At 41.9% G+C, this 17,724-nt stretch overlaps 2 protein-coding genes across 2 annotated transcripts; one reads left to right on the plus strand and one right to left on the minus strand.

The window, feature by feature from the left end:
- The first annotated feature begins 2,532 nt into the window (after nucleotides 1–2,532).
- On the plus strand, nucleotides 2,533–12,465 carry tmem170a (transmembrane protein 170A). Its single transcript, XM_076732881.1, has 3 exons — nucleotides 2,533–2,757; nucleotides 3,903–4,073; nucleotides 4,181–12,465. The coding sequence occupies exons 1-3, from the start codon at nucleotides 2,643–2,645 to the stop codon at nucleotides 4,309–4,311; spliced, it is 417 nt and encodes a 138-aa protein (XP_076588996.1). The 5' UTR covers nucleotides 2,533–2,642; the 3' UTR covers nucleotides 4,312–12,465.
- cox8b (cytochrome c oxidase subunit 8B) lies at nucleotides 12,442–15,591 on the minus strand. Its single transcript, XM_076732882.1, has 2 exons — nucleotides 15,303–15,591; nucleotides 12,442–12,735 (listed from the first exon to the last, which is right to left on the minus strand). The coding sequence occupies exons 1-2, from the start codon at nucleotides 15,408–15,410 to the stop codon at nucleotides 12,643–12,645; spliced, it is 201 nt and encodes a 66-aa protein (XP_076588997.1). The 5' UTR covers nucleotides 15,411–15,591; the 3' UTR covers nucleotides 12,442–12,642.
- Nucleotides 15,592–17,724: the final 2,133 nt, after the last annotated feature.

A 17,724-nucleotide genomic window follows, 5' to 3' on the forward strand; every position in this document is an offset into this window, starting at 1 on the left:
GTGGTTTTTGCAGATGGTTTATTTGGTTTGTTTGTCATGACTGAGGATTTATTAGGCCTAGTGCACAATCCCACTAGAGGTTTCTCTGCAGATTGTTTCTTTGAATGGTCTCGTTATCGGACTTTGAAAGCTCATTTACAGACAGTGAAAATTATTTCATTACGTCTCCATAAAATTACCCACATTTATGGGCTTTCAAAGTATTATCTGACCGATGTGCGAGATTTAGTGGGATCCATTTGCAGAATATGGCAGAAATTGACGATAATATTCACATATTTGTTTTCATTAGTGTGTAAGAATTGTGTTTTCACTACCTTAGAATGAGCTCTTTATAGATGGAGTGGGTCCTCTTCCATAGAGTCCACCATGTTTCTACAGTAGCCCAGAATGGACAAACCAGACACACGGCTCCAGAGAGCGCATTTCACAAGTTTTGCAGCCATTTAAGGTTTTCCTACACACCTGCAAAGGGAGGGGGGAGGCGAGGGGTCTTCAGTTGGTTGCAGTATGCAACCTCACAGCTAGATGCCACTAAATCCAACACACTGGACCGTAAAGGAATGAAGATTTCACTGGAATGTGATTGACATTTGATGTGATGCTGCACTCTCCCTGCATTGAAAACCAGCCTAAACTTTAATGGAAGTGCAAGTTTGAGAAAAAGTGGGCTCTGGACAAGTTATGGATTTTGATGGTGGTCGTACTTCAAGAGCACTGATGTCTGCACAACTGCAAGTTCCTGCAATCACACAAAACCTGGAAAAGGTCAGTCTGTTTTTTTTTCCACTTTGTACAAATGTTAATGAAGGTGTAGGCTGAGCAGAAACAAAACTTAGAGCATCCTAGTGTCAGAGTTATTTTTAATCAATGCAAAGCTTCACCAGTAAAATAACGCTGTAAAATTTACAAACTGCTAATACTTGATTGTTTTTCATTTTTGTGAAATAACCCTGTTTATACCTTAACATTCACTATTGATCTTAAGTGCCAGGTACCTCTTCCTGTGGTTAGTGGTAGTAACGTAAATATGAGAAATAATGTTTTAGCTTTATATCTGAGAACTTTAACTAGAATTTATCAGAGAAGCACACATAAACAAATACTACGCTGTAGGCAGCATTTTGTGGTTCAGACCAAACCCCGTATTTGGCCTCGTACCGAAGTGAGAGGTTTATCAAGTCTAAACCCTAAAATATTTCTGACAAACTACAAATGAAGTTTTGCAGATTAAGCACCAATATTGTCTGGAAAAGCTAAGATAATATTCAAAAGAACATGTTTCAAACAAGATCTGGAAAACTGCACAGAGAGGTAGAACAAGAGAATCAAGCATCACCTGTGAACCAGGTGGGATGCTGTTACTGGTATGTCACACTGAAACAACACGTTTTGTTACTGTATGCTTTAATGCATTGTATGTTTTTGTCATTCAAGGAAATGGTTCTTCAAGTTGTCAACTGAATACCAGATGCTGCTGATGCTGGGACAGTTGTGCTTCGTCATACTCTTGATAAAGATATTTTGATGCAGAATATTTTGGATTACCCCGACAGAGGTAATCCCGGTAACTTTTACCAGGTCAAAAGCAGACATGATATTCACCATGATGGATTAGCTACTGGAGTCAAATTTCAAGTATCAGCATTCTTATTCATATACAGCTGACATGAATGGAAACATGGCTGTCTTTAAAACACATTTTGAAATTACAGCACATATATTACTCATGAAAATGGTCACAATATGTAAGAATGTTATTGAATGTAAGAATGTAGATTTATGATTTACAAAACACTATAAAAGAAGTGCAGCAATTCTCTAATATTGACCTTTGCATGCAATTTTAACACCTTAAGTCTACCAAGTTCTGGGGAAAATGTTATACAGATTTGGGTGAAATATAGAATAATATGAACTATTATTATTTTAAGTAGTAGTAGTAGTAGTAGTAGTAGTAGTAGTAGTGTAAATATTTTATTATTATTATTATTATTATTAGTAGTAGTAGTAGTAGTAGTGGTGGTGGTACTACTACCACTAAAAGTATTTACATTCGCCAGCATGTTAGTTCACTGGTGGCTCTTGCTGGGCGGAAAGTGTATTAATTAAAATTAAACATCTATTTCTGTGTTTTTACCACAAAATCCTAACGAGCATCTCAACGGATTAAGAATGAAGAATGACCTTTTCTGCTCGCGCTTGTCCCAGTCGGTGTGCGCTGTTTCAAGGCACTTTTAACCCTGGGTTCGGCCTTTCAGGCAACCGAGAGGCATAAAAATCCAGGTCTTCTAAATTTCGTCTTCGAGGGGAGATTCTTACCAGACTCCTGGCATTATTATGTATTCCCCATGTCTAATAGAATTTGGTGTGCAGTTTTTTGTGAACGCTGCTAATCGTTTTCTCCCTCCGGTAAGAGCGTGCTCGCAGGCGACCGGAACCACTGCCGCCTGACAGCCCAATTTCAGGTATCAATGTTTCAAATTCTGACGTCAAAGCAAGTTGTGTTGACAGCTAGCCCAGCTAGCCTGATGCTAACAAGCCGTCAAGATCGAGTTTTCGGCAAACCTCTCGCCGGCTGTTGTTTTTAGACGTCTGTTAGCCATCTTTGATCCATGTAGTGTCTAGTATCAGTGTGAGACATGCAGGATAGGTATAGCGAGATAGGCTTTGTCCAGCAAATACTCGGTTTGAATTTAGTGCCGAGGAAAAATGGCACACACCGAGGAAACGACACATCTCTCAGTGACTTCTCAGGTGGGCTAATGTTTGGTAGCTTGTTAGCTGCTGAGGCTTTTTTTTTTTTTTTATCAGTGCTGAAATACTTGATTAAAAATCACACGAAGTCGAATTTAATGTTAACGTTCTTTTACGAATGTGGGAAATGTGCAATTATGGCTAATTTAAGCGAAAATGTACCTCTAGAGGTTAGTTGGACGCTAGTTTGAACGCGTTAGCATTGTTTAGGTAACGTTAATGTTACGCCACATTTGTGAAGCTAGCCAACTTGTTCATCCTGCTTCATCTCTCAGGTCGAAATAGTGGGACTTGTTCAAATAGATGTTTATCAAATGCGTGGTATTATTGGCGAGCAGAGAATTCTGTTAACGATTTCAAATGTAATGTTGTTATTATTGTTGTTGTTGGTGGTGGTATTATTATAGTAACATTGCATTGTCTTGCTACTGGCTATGTTGTGCTTACTTTCTGTGTACTTGACCGAAGTACTAAAAGCGAATAGTGTAAAGCATTCATGATTATTATTAATTTAATGTACTAACTGCTATTTTGATGGTGTGTAAGAACATGTTATGATTTGTTTAGGACTCAAAGGCCAAAGTTTGGGTCTGTTCTTCTGTCTTAAATAGGGGCTTGAGTCTCTTAGTCATGGAACTCTATTGGAGTGATGAACAGTATTGTTCCAAAAGATATTCCTTCATTTGCTGGTTGAATGATGTTGAGGAGAGCGCTGTCCAACACGTCACTCTGTCAAGTCCGTCTTATTTATATAGTCCAGAATCACAATTAATCTGAAGGGGCTTCACAGTCTGTACAGCAGACTGTGAAGGCCATACTGTATGATTCACAGCATTTCTATCATCATCTGTATGAAAGCATCAGTGTTCTTTATGTACACTATCTATACAAATTTAGTTAGCGTTTTCCTTTCATTTGTCACACTTATATTTGCAAAATGGCCGTTCTCCATCAAGGAGATGAAGGAAGTGGAGCCATGGAGCCGGGATCACATTAACGTCAATTGACTGATCTAATTGAATTGCTGTGGTGCACTGTGGACCGTTTGTCCTTTGATTGGCATGAAGGGATGTGTAACAGGGTGTGTGTGTGTGTGTGTGTGTGTGTGTGTGTGTGTGTGTGTGTGTGTGTGTGTGTGTGTCCAGAGATGTGGTATGGAGTTTTTCTGTGGGCAGCGGTCTCCTCTCTGGTCTTCCACCTGCCTGCGGCTTTGCTCTCCCTCATCACACTGCGCCAGCACAAGATGGCTCGATTCATGCCCATCGCCATCCTCCTCATGGGCATTGTGGGACCAGTTTGCGGGGGAGTCCTTACCAGTAAGTGTTCTCTCTCGCACGCTTTCTGTGTGTGTGTGTGTGTGTGTGCGCGCGCGCACGCGCTTATGTACTTATGTGTCGTTTTCTTTTCTTTCTGTTTTCATAAGGTGCAGCCATTGCAGGTGTGTACAAGGCAGCGGGGAAGAGGATGATCTCTTTGGAGGCTCTTGTTTTTGGTGTTGGACAGTCGTTTTGTGTCCTCATCATCTCCTTCCTCAGGGTACTTGCCACCCTTTAGCAGTGATGAGGCCACCTGGCTGGCCCTGATGCTGCCTGTCTAACACCAGTCGCACCTTCTCTCAACGGGACCTGAGTTTATCACAGTGCAAGACTAGATTCTTGGCAAATTCTGTGACACATGTAAAGCAGCCAGGCCCGGGATGTGATGTCATTTCCTGCTGATGGACAGGACCTGAGTGGATTTCATTCAGCTGTCAAAGAAAGAGCAGTGTGTAAACTCGCGGAGTGTGTTATGGAGCGCGAAGCCTTCTAGGACAGCACAATGCTGCATTCACATCACAGGGCATCCGCACTCTACATACAGTATAAGCTATTTATTTAATGGTACTGCTAAGCCTGGTAGCGCGTTCTCAATTTGTTCCAAAGTTCAGAGAGAGCCACCTTAAATAATCATTATGAAATAAGTTGTTGCTGTATGATGTGAAGGCAGCAGGATGCTGTTCTCCCCTGATGCCAGGGGTTACAGGTTAGCAGCAGGATGACACTAACCTTTCTCAGGGGCTGTGTGTATGTGTGTGTGTCTTTGTGTACGTGTGTGTCTTTCACTATCAGTCTGACAGCAGTTTGACTCCATGCAATGACTGCAGAGGAACAGAATAACAGGCAGGCTGATGCACTGTTGAGACAGAAAGATGATGGTTATATGCAAGATTCTGGCTTTTTCCCTTGAGGCCTTAATTTCTATATTCTAACCTCCAAAGTGGTGTTTATCTTCAGGGCTGTCTTTCTTTAACACTCTGTCTCTTGCTGCTCCTTTTGTCCTTCCTCATATTTTTTGTTCCAATCAATTCAAGTCGAACTGCCTGTGAGTTACTGTTGATTCCGAACGAGTTGGAAGCACCGACGACATAGTTTATTTTTTGACGAGAGTCCAAGTGAAGAGGGTTTTGAACCTTTTGTGTCGTCCTGATCATGGCCCTGCACATGCAGCCTAGAGAATGTCTTCACAGTTTCTCTGCTCAGCCTTTTGGTTTGTTTGTTCCTTTCAAGTGAGTAGATCAGAGGTTTGAACAGAGCGTGCCAGGATGGTCTGATTATTAAGCAAACCCAAAAATGAGCCAAAAAAGAGCTTTTGATCTTTTAATTTTGCTCTTTGAATGGTGATATGTCCCACACGTGTGTTATTTTGTGACGGCGAACTCATTTTGCTTCCAGGTCTTTGTAGCTTTTTAACCAAATGACCAAATATAAATTGCTGTTTTATTTTTCTCTGCTAAACGTGCATAGGATGTTTCAACAGGAGTGCACCAGCTTTTAGTTTTTATGGGCTCATCACTGTCCCACAGTCTTCACTGACCGCGTCTATTTGCTTTTTGTGGTTGATGGGTGCTTTTAGAATTAGTGTCGTACATGGTAAGCTCTACATATAATCCTTTAATTTATTTTTAAGAACTGGAGCTTGCAAGTGATGCTGTTTACTGTTTCTGTGTTAGCAATTACTCAGTAATGATTTAAAACTACAGTAGCTGCTGATACCACTACTGCAAATGTATTTGTCGTTGGCCACAGGACAGGAGTCACTTTTCACGGTGACTGCTTTTAATTGGATTTTTGCGTCTTCGTCTCCATGAAAAGCTGCTTCTGTCAACACTGTGTTGCGCCATTTCCACAAATCGACATCTTGACTCAAACATCAAGAAATTATTTTGGCGTCAGCCACATTTTCTGGTTCCATGAACTTCCATTTAGTTTACTGAAAATGTCCTCTCTAAGCACTTTCTTCTTTTGAGACTTTTGTTTTGTACTCGACATTCCAATTGGAAATATTGCTTTTCTGTATTCCCCACTTACACTATAATGCTCTCACCCTGCGACAGTGCAGGGTGCTGCTGCTGTACTTGTATACTAGTGTCTATCATTGCAAGCAGTTACTTGGAAGCTAATTGGTCATGTAGTCATGCTAACTAGTTAGATATACAGTACACACAGACTTTGAACGAGGATTGGGGTCTTAAGACTCACACAGAGAGAACAAACAGCCGATTTTCTCATAATCCTCGGAAAGAATTTCTTTTACCCTCTAAACCAAAGATGGCTTGAATTCTTCATGTGCACCCTGAACGTCACTGGCTACACTTCAGTTCTGTCTCAAAGAATATTCTCAAAAGTGCATGTAAATATGCAACAAATCAACCTGAAGTGAGAATGTAGACTTGTTGGGTTTGAGTTAGTTCTGGGACTTAAAATCATCAGTTAAAAATGAGACAACACGCTAAGATTGTGAGGACAAGACTGCACAAGTTCAGCACCCATGGGGCCAACAATGGGACAGGAAGTGTTCCTGGACAGCGCTCAAGATGTTTCTATGATACCTGTTGCCCGAAGACTTCAGAGACCAACAGCAGAGGACATTTTTACTTTTGTCTCACTGTAGGCAAACTTTCCTGCCACACCAGACCACGAACTTCAGTTTGTTTAAGTGAACGTTTGATTTTCTTTTCAGCTGTGAAACGCTCAGTGTGCTGCTTCACACTGTACGTGTGCTGTTCAGTGCAGTCGCTTCCTACAGAGACGTGGCGACGCAGTGGAAAATCAAAGCACCTCGTCGAAATGTGCGGCTGACGCGGAAACAAACGAGCCTTGTTTGAAATGAAGTCGACCCCTTGGCCTTGCTTTTATGCTGTACATTTTTGGAGAATGTTTATTTTTTTATGGTGTAATTCAGCTCTTTGAGCGTGTGTGTGTTCTCTGGTTCTGTTACAGCAGAACGTCTTGGGGGGGTTCACACCTTGGGGGGGGTGGGGCGAAGGCAGAACAGTCGTCACTGGCCCTTCTGGCAAAGCATCTCTGTGTTGGAGTTACAGTTCAACTTATTGTCAGTCAAGATACTAATGTACTTGTATGTTTCTGTAACTTCTGCCACCTGCCCTGTGATGGCGGTGCTCTGAGGAGCAGAGGGCTCGGCACGCTCAGGGTGGAAGCTCAAACGCTCTCATGAAAAGGATAAAGTGGAGCGTCTGTGTTCCAGGTTGCAAGGTGTATCTGACGAATTGTTATCACTTCACCACTTCCTGATTGGTCAGCGGCTGGACAGACAGTGGAATCAGAAGGGACATCAGGCCATATTTCAAAGTCAAACTTTTGATAATACATGAGCGATTGTTAGACAGCAGCTAACATTTGATAATGTGACATGATGCAAAAAGGTGTCAATTAATTCTGAAATATCACCGTACAGCTTGGATACATTGATTGAAGCCTGTCTTGCTGACTCTTAACCAGATCATTTCTGAGATTGGGTGAAGTCGTAATGTTGTTTGACATTATTTCCCTGCAACACTCGTGTCTGTGTCACGTTCAACTGGATTATATCGAACACAAAAGTGTGTTTCAAGCCCAAGACAGGGCTGCTGTCGTCTAACGGCAGCTAAGGGGTTATCAAATGTAGTTTTATCTTGTAATATGGCTCAGTGGCCCTCTGGATTTTCAATACCAGTTGACAGTTCAGTGGCTGGTCATGCAGTGAAATGGTTTGTTAGATTCTCTACATTTACACACCTTGCAGCCTGGAACACAGCAGTAGGACACAAACTTTTCACAAGAGCATTTGAGCTGCCCGCCCCGAGCGTGACGTCAGAGGAAAATGGCGGCCGTGTGAATATGTTCTGTATTAAAGATCCGCTCCACATTAACATAAAAAATTGTCTAATGTGTGTCTGACATGGTTTTTGCAGAAAAAGAGAATCACCACATTAAAATCCCTAAAATGACACCTACTCATTCTCCCTCATTAAATTTCCACAATATATGAATATGCAAGTATTTTTCATTTCACAAGTTTAACTTCTGAACGCACGCTGTCTCCTGCTTCACTGTAAAGGGGCAGCTGTGGCTCAGGAGGTAGAGCGGTCGTCTGCCAATCAGGAGGTTGGTGGTTCAAATCCTGGCCTCAGCAGTCCACATGCCGAAGTATCCTTGGGCAAGATACTGAACCCCAAAACTGCCCCTGATGCTGCGCCATCGGTGTGTGAATTCAGTTTCTGTAAATGAGTAATTGTACTTGTAATTGTAAAGTCCATTAGTGTTTGTGAACTGGAGGCTTCAGGTTTACACATCACACCTGTTTGTAGGCCCGCCTCTTAAAATCAAAATTTTGGATTAGCACAGAAAACATTTACAATGAATGTGATAAACATGTACAGGGGAGAGATAAGACCAGAGACAAACATCAGGAAAAATGAGTCAGAGGCAACTAATTGAACATGGCGTCCTCCAGTAGATGACCGTCGGCCCCCGGATTGGAGAAGCACTGATGATCCTGCAGAGATAGTTTAGATGAGCGGGAAACCAAGTGAACAGGAGTGTTGTGAATGTTTGTGTCAATGAGGGGACTTTCATGGAGGCAGGATTTACTTGCAGGATTTTTGTGTTCTGGCTTCCGGCACCATGTTCAGATTTAGTTTTTTTTAATTTGCTAAATGAGCAGGAGTCTGTGCAGGTTGTTTTATTTTGAAAAATGATTGGACGCTTTTTGACCATTCCTGTGTGTGACTTCCTGCCCGGCTCCATGGGCTTTGTTCAGCTTGACACAGATTTTGTCCAAAATAGATGAGGAACATATTTGCAGTGGAGCAGAGCAGAGAGCCACGTCTGGAACTTGATTTCTGAAAGTGTTTGTAGATTTATACTTGAACTTCGTCTTGAGATCATTTCCAACCGTTCGCTTAGGTTCAATTCATTAAAAACATTTGGCAGGAATGGCCCTCTGTACAGGCCTGTAGTCTGACCGTCTGCCAGTGTATCAATGTTCTCTGATTGACAAACACACTGTAAGAAGCAGCAGGCAAAGTAAAGGTCTGAGTAAAATGAGAGATAATGCCGAGTATCTGCTGTAATAGAACCACTAATTTCCTCATGGTGTGGTCCACATTCCTGGACTGATTTTGTTCTGTTTTCACATGATTCAAAAGGTTTTCAAAGTTGATTTTATTCGCGTAAAGTAAGTGCCAATGGTTAATATTTTCATGGAATAAAAGTGTTTAACTATGATGTTGTGGTACATCTTCATGCCCTTTATCCCCCTCTAGAGGTGACCAGCAGGAGCTGCAACAACAAGAACACCATTCAGACACATCCTGTGGATGAGGTGTAAATGAGTGATCATGGAAATGGCCCACAGCAAACCTCCGATGATGCATTTTAAGGGTTCTTCCAGCACTAGAGGTCTAACTAAATATGGCACCATGTTCCTGAGGTGCAAAAGTGTGACCCTGTGTAGAGAGCTGCTCGTAAGAAAGCTGAGATATGGTTCAGCACTGATGAAATATTGTGTCAGTAGTAAAGTAAAAGAAGGTTTTTACGTCAGATGTGTCCAGTAAACATGTTGGATGGATGGATAGTGATACTGAATATTCTCCTGATTTTTGTGGATTAAAAAAAGGGTCAATTTAATGTTTGTTCTGTGGTTTAATATAAACAAAAACAAAAAATATCATTATTAGAGCGCTCATCATCCAATCAGATTCCGATTAAAGTGATTAACTACACCTGCAAATGTCAAGCAGATTGAGCACACACACAGATCCACGGTGGTCCACTGATCATAACAGTCTGTGGTAAATGAAGCTCCAGCTTGATGAATGTCTGCATCGATTACGTGGAGTACATTTGACTCCTTTTAGACCAACAAACCAAATAAATGATAAAACAATGACACATGTTACATTCTTAATGTTTGCTGTTCATAAAGGTTCTGTGTTTTTGGGACAAAGTCTTTGAAATGCTTTTATCGATAAATTTATTTTCCATGTGAAACTGCAGAGGGCAGAAGCAGATGAAATATTCATACACATAGAAAGTCTACAATAAGAAACATGAATGTTTTTCTCCTTCACAGTGTTACAGTATGTAGAGCTGCCAGCTCTGTGGAGAGTCAGGTACATTGAACAGTAGGAGGAAGTCAGCTGCGGCTTTTCTGTTAGCAGCAGCACAAAGGTTGGACTGTTGGCTGCTGATTAATCTGTACATGAGGCTGTGTGTGTGTGGGTGTGGGTGGGTGTATTTGTGTGTCACACATAACAAAGGTTACAATAGGCTTGCATTTACAATCAAACATTTGATGTATGTAAAAGTTGTGCCTTAAAAAACACAAAATGTTGGCGCAAATGTTATGCTTGGTGTTGTTCTGGCCCACCCTCCTGCTTCCCTGGTGTGTTTGACGAATGTGAATAGACTCCATCCCACAGTGGAGGTGTCAGGCAGAGTGGGCAGGGTCTCTGAAACAACAGGTCTCCAGTTTTGAATTTGATTTTCATATATTTGCATAAGATAAAATTAAACAAAGACACATAAATAGCAGTGGAAAATAGTGTACTGGGACAATGATATGGACTGTATCTTGTTTATAAAAATAAAAGCATGTATATACATGTTTTAATCACTCTGATAACATCACAAGCATCCGCTCAGAGGGACTCTGCTGCTGACACCAGAGCAGTTCTACATTCATGTGTAAAAAGCAGCAGCCAACAGCTGAACACCTCCAACATGAGCAGCAGGTGGCGCTGTGTGAGCACAAGAACACTTGGCTCAACTGTGGGCACTGAGGTTAGATGTCCTTTGATGCTTTACATGCAAAAGAGGATCAGTAACACAATGTAATATGTAATCTCTACAGTTTACACGTCTGCAGTCAGCATGAAACGGAGGTATTGCTCCTTCTACTCAAGCAGTGAACACTAAATACTTCTTCCTCCATTGAATAAAGTAGATATACTGTATACACTGTGCCATAGGTCATACATTATGTAAGGAAACACTATAAAGAGATTAAAAGTTCAGAGGAAAGTGAAGAGAAAAGCAAGTGAGAATATGGAGGTCAGTGGATTAAACTTTAAACCTGTGTTGTGTCTGGCCGGTATAACCTGCCTGGATTAGCAGCGTGACCTGCAGATGAACCACCGAAAGCTACGTGCACATTAGAATAATGTGGCTGGATGTTTGTTCATGTGGGGCCGCATTCACTAAGGATCTTATTTTACCGGCAGCAGTCCTCCAAGCAGCTCTTCAAGACTTTTATGAAGGAACAAAGATAAGGTGCAGGGTTGACCCCGATGCCATACATGATGTTTCATGACTGAGCCTCCACACTGATTGGTGTTCGACAGGTGACTGACTGTGTGAATGAATTTCAAACAACATAATAAATGCAGAACAAATTCAGGTCTGAAGAGCGTTTTTGTTTCGTTGAATCGTTCTGTCAGACAGCTGAGATCATCGGCGCCGTGACCTGTATTTCAACAGCGTCCAACGATTGGGTTGTTTTGATTTGTTGAGCCCTTATTAAATGGCTGCCATCAAAATAAAGGCTTAAAGTTCACTGTCATTCTATTATTACAAAACAGGGATGTGATGAGACACGTGAGCTGCAGCACATCAGTGACTGTGAGCGGCTCGCTGACCCAGGAGTCCTCTGGACCCCTGAACGTCTCTCAGACCTTTAGCTTCAGGATGGTTTGACCACCAGTCCAAAACCCGAATATATTCAGACTACTCCAAGATATAGAACAAAAACCCAGTAAATCCTCTCAATGGACAAGCTGGAAACAAGATTTTTTTTTTGTTGTTTTTTTGGTGTTATTTAATGACTCAAAGTCCCCCTCCAGACGTACAAGCTGGACTTTTGAGGTGTGATGTTGAAACTGACGTGTTATCATGTGAAACACCTGTGGGCACGTCTACATGCTAACATAAGACATTACTGTACAGAGTTATTGTAAAATGTGTAAATACTCGTTGGGTAATGTGTCATGTTAGCATTCTGTAATTTCGGAATCATTTCTGTTGCATTCAGAGTATTTTTTTGTGCAGTGATGAACATGCTGTGATGACACCACACTTCCACTGTACGTTTTTAACATGTTATGCCTTTAGCGTGGAAACAATCAGCTGATTAACCCGTCAGTTGAAAAATTAATCCCCGACAATTTTCATTGAAGCCTAAATGTTTCCTGGTGTGCGGATTTGCTGCTTCTCTGTAAATTCACTGTCTCTGGGTTTTGGACTGCCGGTTGGACCAATCCAGATGCCTGAAACAGAAGAATCAATCATGAAAATAATTTTAATTAAAGCTCTATAAATCATCTGCTGTCAAACAGCACACGCGCGCACACACACACGCACAGCCCAGTTTTCTATCTATTCAACATGTATTTATTGGAAAGAGGCTGACAGCTGTACATCACAGGTCAGACATGCACAAACAACAACGTCTCATCAGCCAGAAGAAGGCGGAGCAGTGAATGACCCGGAGGGGGGGGTGGGCTGACTGGCCCTCTGCTCTGCATCTTTATGTGGGCTGGAATGATACTCAGGTCTCCCTCCTCTTCTACTACTTCTTCTTGTAGTCCTCCAGGTGAGCCAGGATCCAGCCAGAGGGTCCCAGGATGACCACAAATATGGATGTCAGAGCCACTGCCTGCTCCTGAGACACACACACACACACACACACACACACACACAGATGGCCAGATTCAAATTATATGGCAGCATATGAGAATACACGTCTCATCTGACCACAGTAACACTGGAGCGTCAACCTGACTAAAACATCAAAACAAAAGGAAGGGATCAGCTCAACCTCTTTCCTGTTTGAAATGACATTACCAGCATCGAATGAGGAGTGTGACAAACACCAGCAAATACTGTTCCTCTCTGCCATGCCGCATGTTGTGTTGCCGTTGACTTGTCTTGTGTCCATATTTGGCCAGATAAAGTACAAGGTTGCTGTTATTTTTGGCAGGAAACACAACAAAAACACTTGGATTGTGTAGTCTATCGGGGTTCAATCCAAAAACAACACTCAGCTGTTTTAAACGCTGCCCATCTGTTTTCAGGACTCCAAAATTCTTCAAAAAATTTTGAGTACAAGCAACAACTTCAACAGACGGTTTTTCAAATGAAGCTCATCTCCAGTGACTTGTTGCGGGTGTTTCAGCAGAGTCCAGATGTCCTGATTAAATCAGATTTTCAGGCGTCTGTCTGGGTGCTCTGTCTGTGGAGATGCTCAGTGTTCTTAATGGAACATAAACTGTACAATAAACTCTATCTGTCTTTCTTATTGGTGTAGAGGAAAGTAGCAGCAGGAAAACAAAGCTGCAGTCTCTCACACACAGATGTATGTCAGCCGGACTCACAGCATCCTGTGCTTTGGGTTTAAAGGTTCCCTGTCGCCTCAAAACCGAACCGCAAAGATCGCCAAATTCAAACTTAGAACCTGTACATTTTGCCATTTTTATGTTGCTTTACTGTTTAATCTGCTGGCCAGCCTGTTGAATTTGGCATTAGCATGTTCCGCAGCTAATGTGGCTAGTAGCATGTATTGCAGACCCAATGAGCAGGTTGGATGTGGATGTTTTTTCACGTTGCTTTTTGTGTCGTCTCAAATAGTCAGAGCCATGCTGGTGTTGGAGCGGGGAGAGCAGAGAGCACAGCATATTACTTAATTAGCAAAAGTTGGTTCAGCTTCAGTGTAATGAACTGCTTTTTGCCATGTTTCTGTAGCTTGCTACGTTTCTCTCAGAATAGTTTCAGTGTCGTGAAGCTTCACTGAATGTAGAGTATCCGGTGGCTTAGCTAGTATCCCTATTTATCAAACAAAGACACTTGTCAATGCATCAGTTATCACAGGCAGTGTACAAGTTTACCACAAATTCTTCTAAAATGAGGGGAAATACTTTTGAAAAAATCCTGATTTGATAACGTAGATCAGGGCGGATCTAAAAAGAATCTGCATTTACCAAACAAGTTAAAACAATGTCAGAAAAACAGGTGAGCAAATGAATGCTGGTACCAAGCAGGGTTAAGTACAATAACAAAACTCTTGTCTTATATTAGCACCTCTCTTTACAAGGTTACAAAGGACTTCAGGGAGGGTCAACATTTCAGGGAGGAGAAATACATTTAATACACTAAAAAAAATATGAAAGAATGCATTTATGTAGTCACAGCTAACCACACGCACTCTGTCACCTGTTTCAATGCAAGGATGAAGATAGTTTGCTCACCAAATTCACACTGATGTTTCTGCACTTGCACACAGGTCAAATCTGAGCTTTTTTTGTTTGGTTTTTTTTTTGCTTATTTTCCTTGTTGTAATTTAGGGAAACTGTGGTCCTGTTTCTTCTCATACTTCAGTCTATCTGTATCTGTAGCTGTATGCATATGTGTGGTGTTAAAAGATGGACAAAGACGTTATTCCCTCTAGACGTGGAGCAATTAGTCTACTTACACAGTATGTTGTATGTAAGCCAACATTTAACGTAAATAAGGTGATTAATCAGTTCCTGTAACAGATAATGTGTCACAGTGAGCTACAAAATATATGACTTTAGTCCCTGCATGCTATCATTTCTTCTAATCTTTCAAGTTTAGTGGCTTCGGGCCTCCTATGTCTGACCGTGTGCGGCAAGGTCAGTGTTTTGGCACCTGCTCAACAGGGCGGCATGCGTCCACACTGCGAAGACGCAATATTAAAGTGTATTACACTGATATTACAATGATAAACTTGTGCTGCACTGTGTAAAACATGGTGGAAAAATACTGTGGTCTACATGTTCGCTTGTAGGTGATGCGATCATTTCGTGGTTTGATCTATAGTGCGCTATTTATGTCGAGCTGGCTGCGACGAATACGTGCTGGAATTAGGAAGAATCATGGCGAGATACTGACGCACTTACGAAAGGGTTAAAAATACACTCATTTGATCAGTTGTCGTAAAAGCCTGACGCACGAAAAACGTAGTATACAAAAGTCCATATAGATAATAAATATTTTAAGTGCGACAGAAGAGAGGAAATGTAAAGTTTGACGCAGCAAAGTGAAAGTGAGCCGCGCAGGCAGGATTGTGCTCTGTCATATGAGACCAGATCAGGACGCCCAACTGCTGTTATGAACCCATCAGACAGATCACTGAGCGAACGACCACCACCTGCGAGCCTGCAGCGGGGCTCACAGAGTCATGTGGAGGCAGTACAGTGGACATGAACTCACCCCTACTGTGATATTGTGTTTGGCAGGTTTGGACGTCAGGTTAGCCACAGGTACCAGATGAGTCCTCAGCGCGCTCCTGAACAGGCGGGAGACGGCGGGAAGAGACATAGCGACGGCTCAGTGGTGCTGGAGGACAGAGACAGCAAGACTAACGGGACTACTGTGACTGACGCTCTGAGAGGACTGTCAGGTTTCCTCTGCGTGACTCTGTGTGTGTGTGTGTGTGTGTGTGTGTGACGAAGGGAGGACGCTACGTTGACAGCCCTCAGGCAGCGTCGGGCTGTAATTGGCCGTCTCACCTCCGGGTATCTGACACCGTGACCGTTGAGCGCGCGACGCGTCCTCATGTCACCCCGCAGGCAGACGGGCCACTTTCACGCGCTGCAAACTGAGCTGCGGATCCGAGCAGAGGCGGCGCGCGCGTGGCGTTAGAGTTCAAATACGTATTATGAAGATTAAATCATGAAAGTCCATCACATCTTAGAAAAGAGTGCGGCCATATTTACATACCATTTCTTATGCGCTAATGTACATATACAGTGCGTGGTGGAGGTGAACTCCATACTCGAGTCCTTACATTTTGCGCAACTTAACAGGCCTGCTGCATGGAAAAACACCGCATTACCAGTTACTCTGCAGCTGAACGCTTCTACATACAAAACATGATAATTGTACTGCATATGGTCAGTAGTAGCGATTGGAGGAAGTAGTGGTGGGCTGCCCAACCCGTAAACGAGTGGAGGAAATGGTAGTCGTAGTTGTTGCTATCGTGTTTGTTTTAATAGCATAGTTGTAAGGTAAGGCAAATTCATCTGTGTAGCACAATTTGACTCTAAATGACACGAAACGGAAAACAAATGCAGACTGAAGAAAATGAGGACAATAATTGAAAGGATACCATCAGTGCAGATACAAAACATCTTCAGTTTTAATCGAAAGCAGCGGCAAACTCGTTTTCAGCTCTTTGTTTAGGAGCAATAACTGTTAACTTAGCAGTAGTGATAGAGACAATTGCAATAGTACCACTAGGGGTTGCAGTGGTAACATTGCTAGCAGCAAAATAGCAGTAGTACAGTTGCCAGTTTCAGTAGTTGTAGTGGGATGAGACAGTTGTGCCTCTGAGGTAATGGCGCCCTCTAGTGGAGCATCAGTGAAGTGCTCACTGATCACAGGCTGATCACCTGCCTCTTATGTCTGCTGACATGGGTCTCATGTTGGCTGTGTACTTCAGGAACACTGACACAAAATACTGTAGCTGCTGGTGAACACACTGTGTCATTTCTTTGAGCATATTTCCATAAAGTGATGTTTTTCGTTTAATATAGCCTCAATTACAACCTTTTCAAATTGGGTGTGTTATGTTAGATGTGTGCTGAATTAAATGTTTCATTAATTTTAACAAAGATGAGACACAATCACAAGAAGGCTCCAGCTGACAGAATAAAGAATTAAAAATAAATAGGACCCACTGTGTTTAACTGATTAAGACGAACAATGAAAATTAAAGACTTGGTGTATATATACTGCATATACAAAGTTTTTCCACCTACTTTATGTACATAATAGTTCAATGTTTATTTTTTATAAGGGCTATCTTTGTTGTTCTAGCCATTGTTGTGTAAATTCTTCTTGGATGTGTATGTAACTTTGAGAGCAATTTAAAACCCGAGTCACAATTCTTGGTATGTGTATACACACTTATAAGCTCACCCTCATCTGTATCACCAGGACAAGGTTAAGAAATGCATAACAGCATCTTTTTTTCCTGAGGAGAATGAAGAAAGTCCACCTGACTCCTCAGATTTTGGTGAACTTCTACTGTCGCACCATCGAAAGCATCCTTATCAGCTGTAGCATTACAGCACAGTATGACAACCGCTCTGTCTTGGACCACAAAGCACTACAGGAGGTGGTGAAAACTGCCCGGTGAATCACTTGTACTGTACTCCCCACCATTGAGACTTTCCAGTCAGGACAAGCATAGTCAGGCACTCTGGCCCAGGACCAGCAGGCTCAGAAACAGCTTCTTCCCTTCAACTGTCACCTTGCTGAACTCTGCTGAACTCTCTGCACCATGCATATCACATTAATACTGTTCATACTGTATATGTCTTAGTGTATTCATTCCTAACTGCATTTCATCTTCTCAGTAGGCTACTTTTGCTCTGTGAAATGACAATAAAGTTGAATCAAATCTAAAATCATCTGAAAAAAGATCGTTCTAATTCTGAAATAGATGAATATCTCCACATTCTTCTTCTTCTTCTTCTTCTTCTTCTTCTTCTTCTTATTATTATTATTATTATTATTATTATTATTATTATTATTATTATTATTATTATTATTATTATTCAGACTGCTGCAAGAGCAGGCTTTTTAATCGTGAACTGCAGAGGGCAAGAATACGCCAATGATGCGTCGA

The sequence above is a fragment of the Chaetodon auriga genome, chromosome 6, assembly GCF_051107435.1.
Source record: "Chaetodon auriga isolate fChaAug3 chromosome 6, fChaAug3.hap1, whole genome shotgun sequence".
Classification (NCBI taxonomy): domain Eukaryota; kingdom Metazoa; phylum Chordata; class Actinopteri; order Chaetodontiformes; family Chaetodontidae; genus Chaetodon; species Chaetodon auriga.

Coding starts and splice junctions, on each gene's coding strand:
- tmem170a (XM_076732881.1), top strand. CDS start 2,643: ATGCAGGATAGGTATAGCGAGATAGGCTTTGTCCAGCAAATACTCGGT. Junction 2,758..3,902: donor ATCTCTCAGTGACTTCTCAG/GTGGGCTAATGT, acceptor GTGTGTGTCCAG/AGATGTGGTATGGAGTTTTT. Junction 4,074..4,180: donor TTGCGGGGGAGTCCTTACCA/GTAAGTGTTCTC, acceptor TGTTTTCATAAG/GTGCAGCCATTGCAGGTGTG.
- cox8b (XM_076732882.1), bottom strand. CDS start 15,410: ATGTCTCTTCCCGCCGTCTCCCGCCTGTTCAGGAGCGCGCTGAGGACT. Junction 12,736..15,302: donor AACACAATATCACAGTAGGG/GTGAGTTCATGT, acceptor TGTGTGTCTCAG/GAGCAGGCAGTGGCTCTGAC.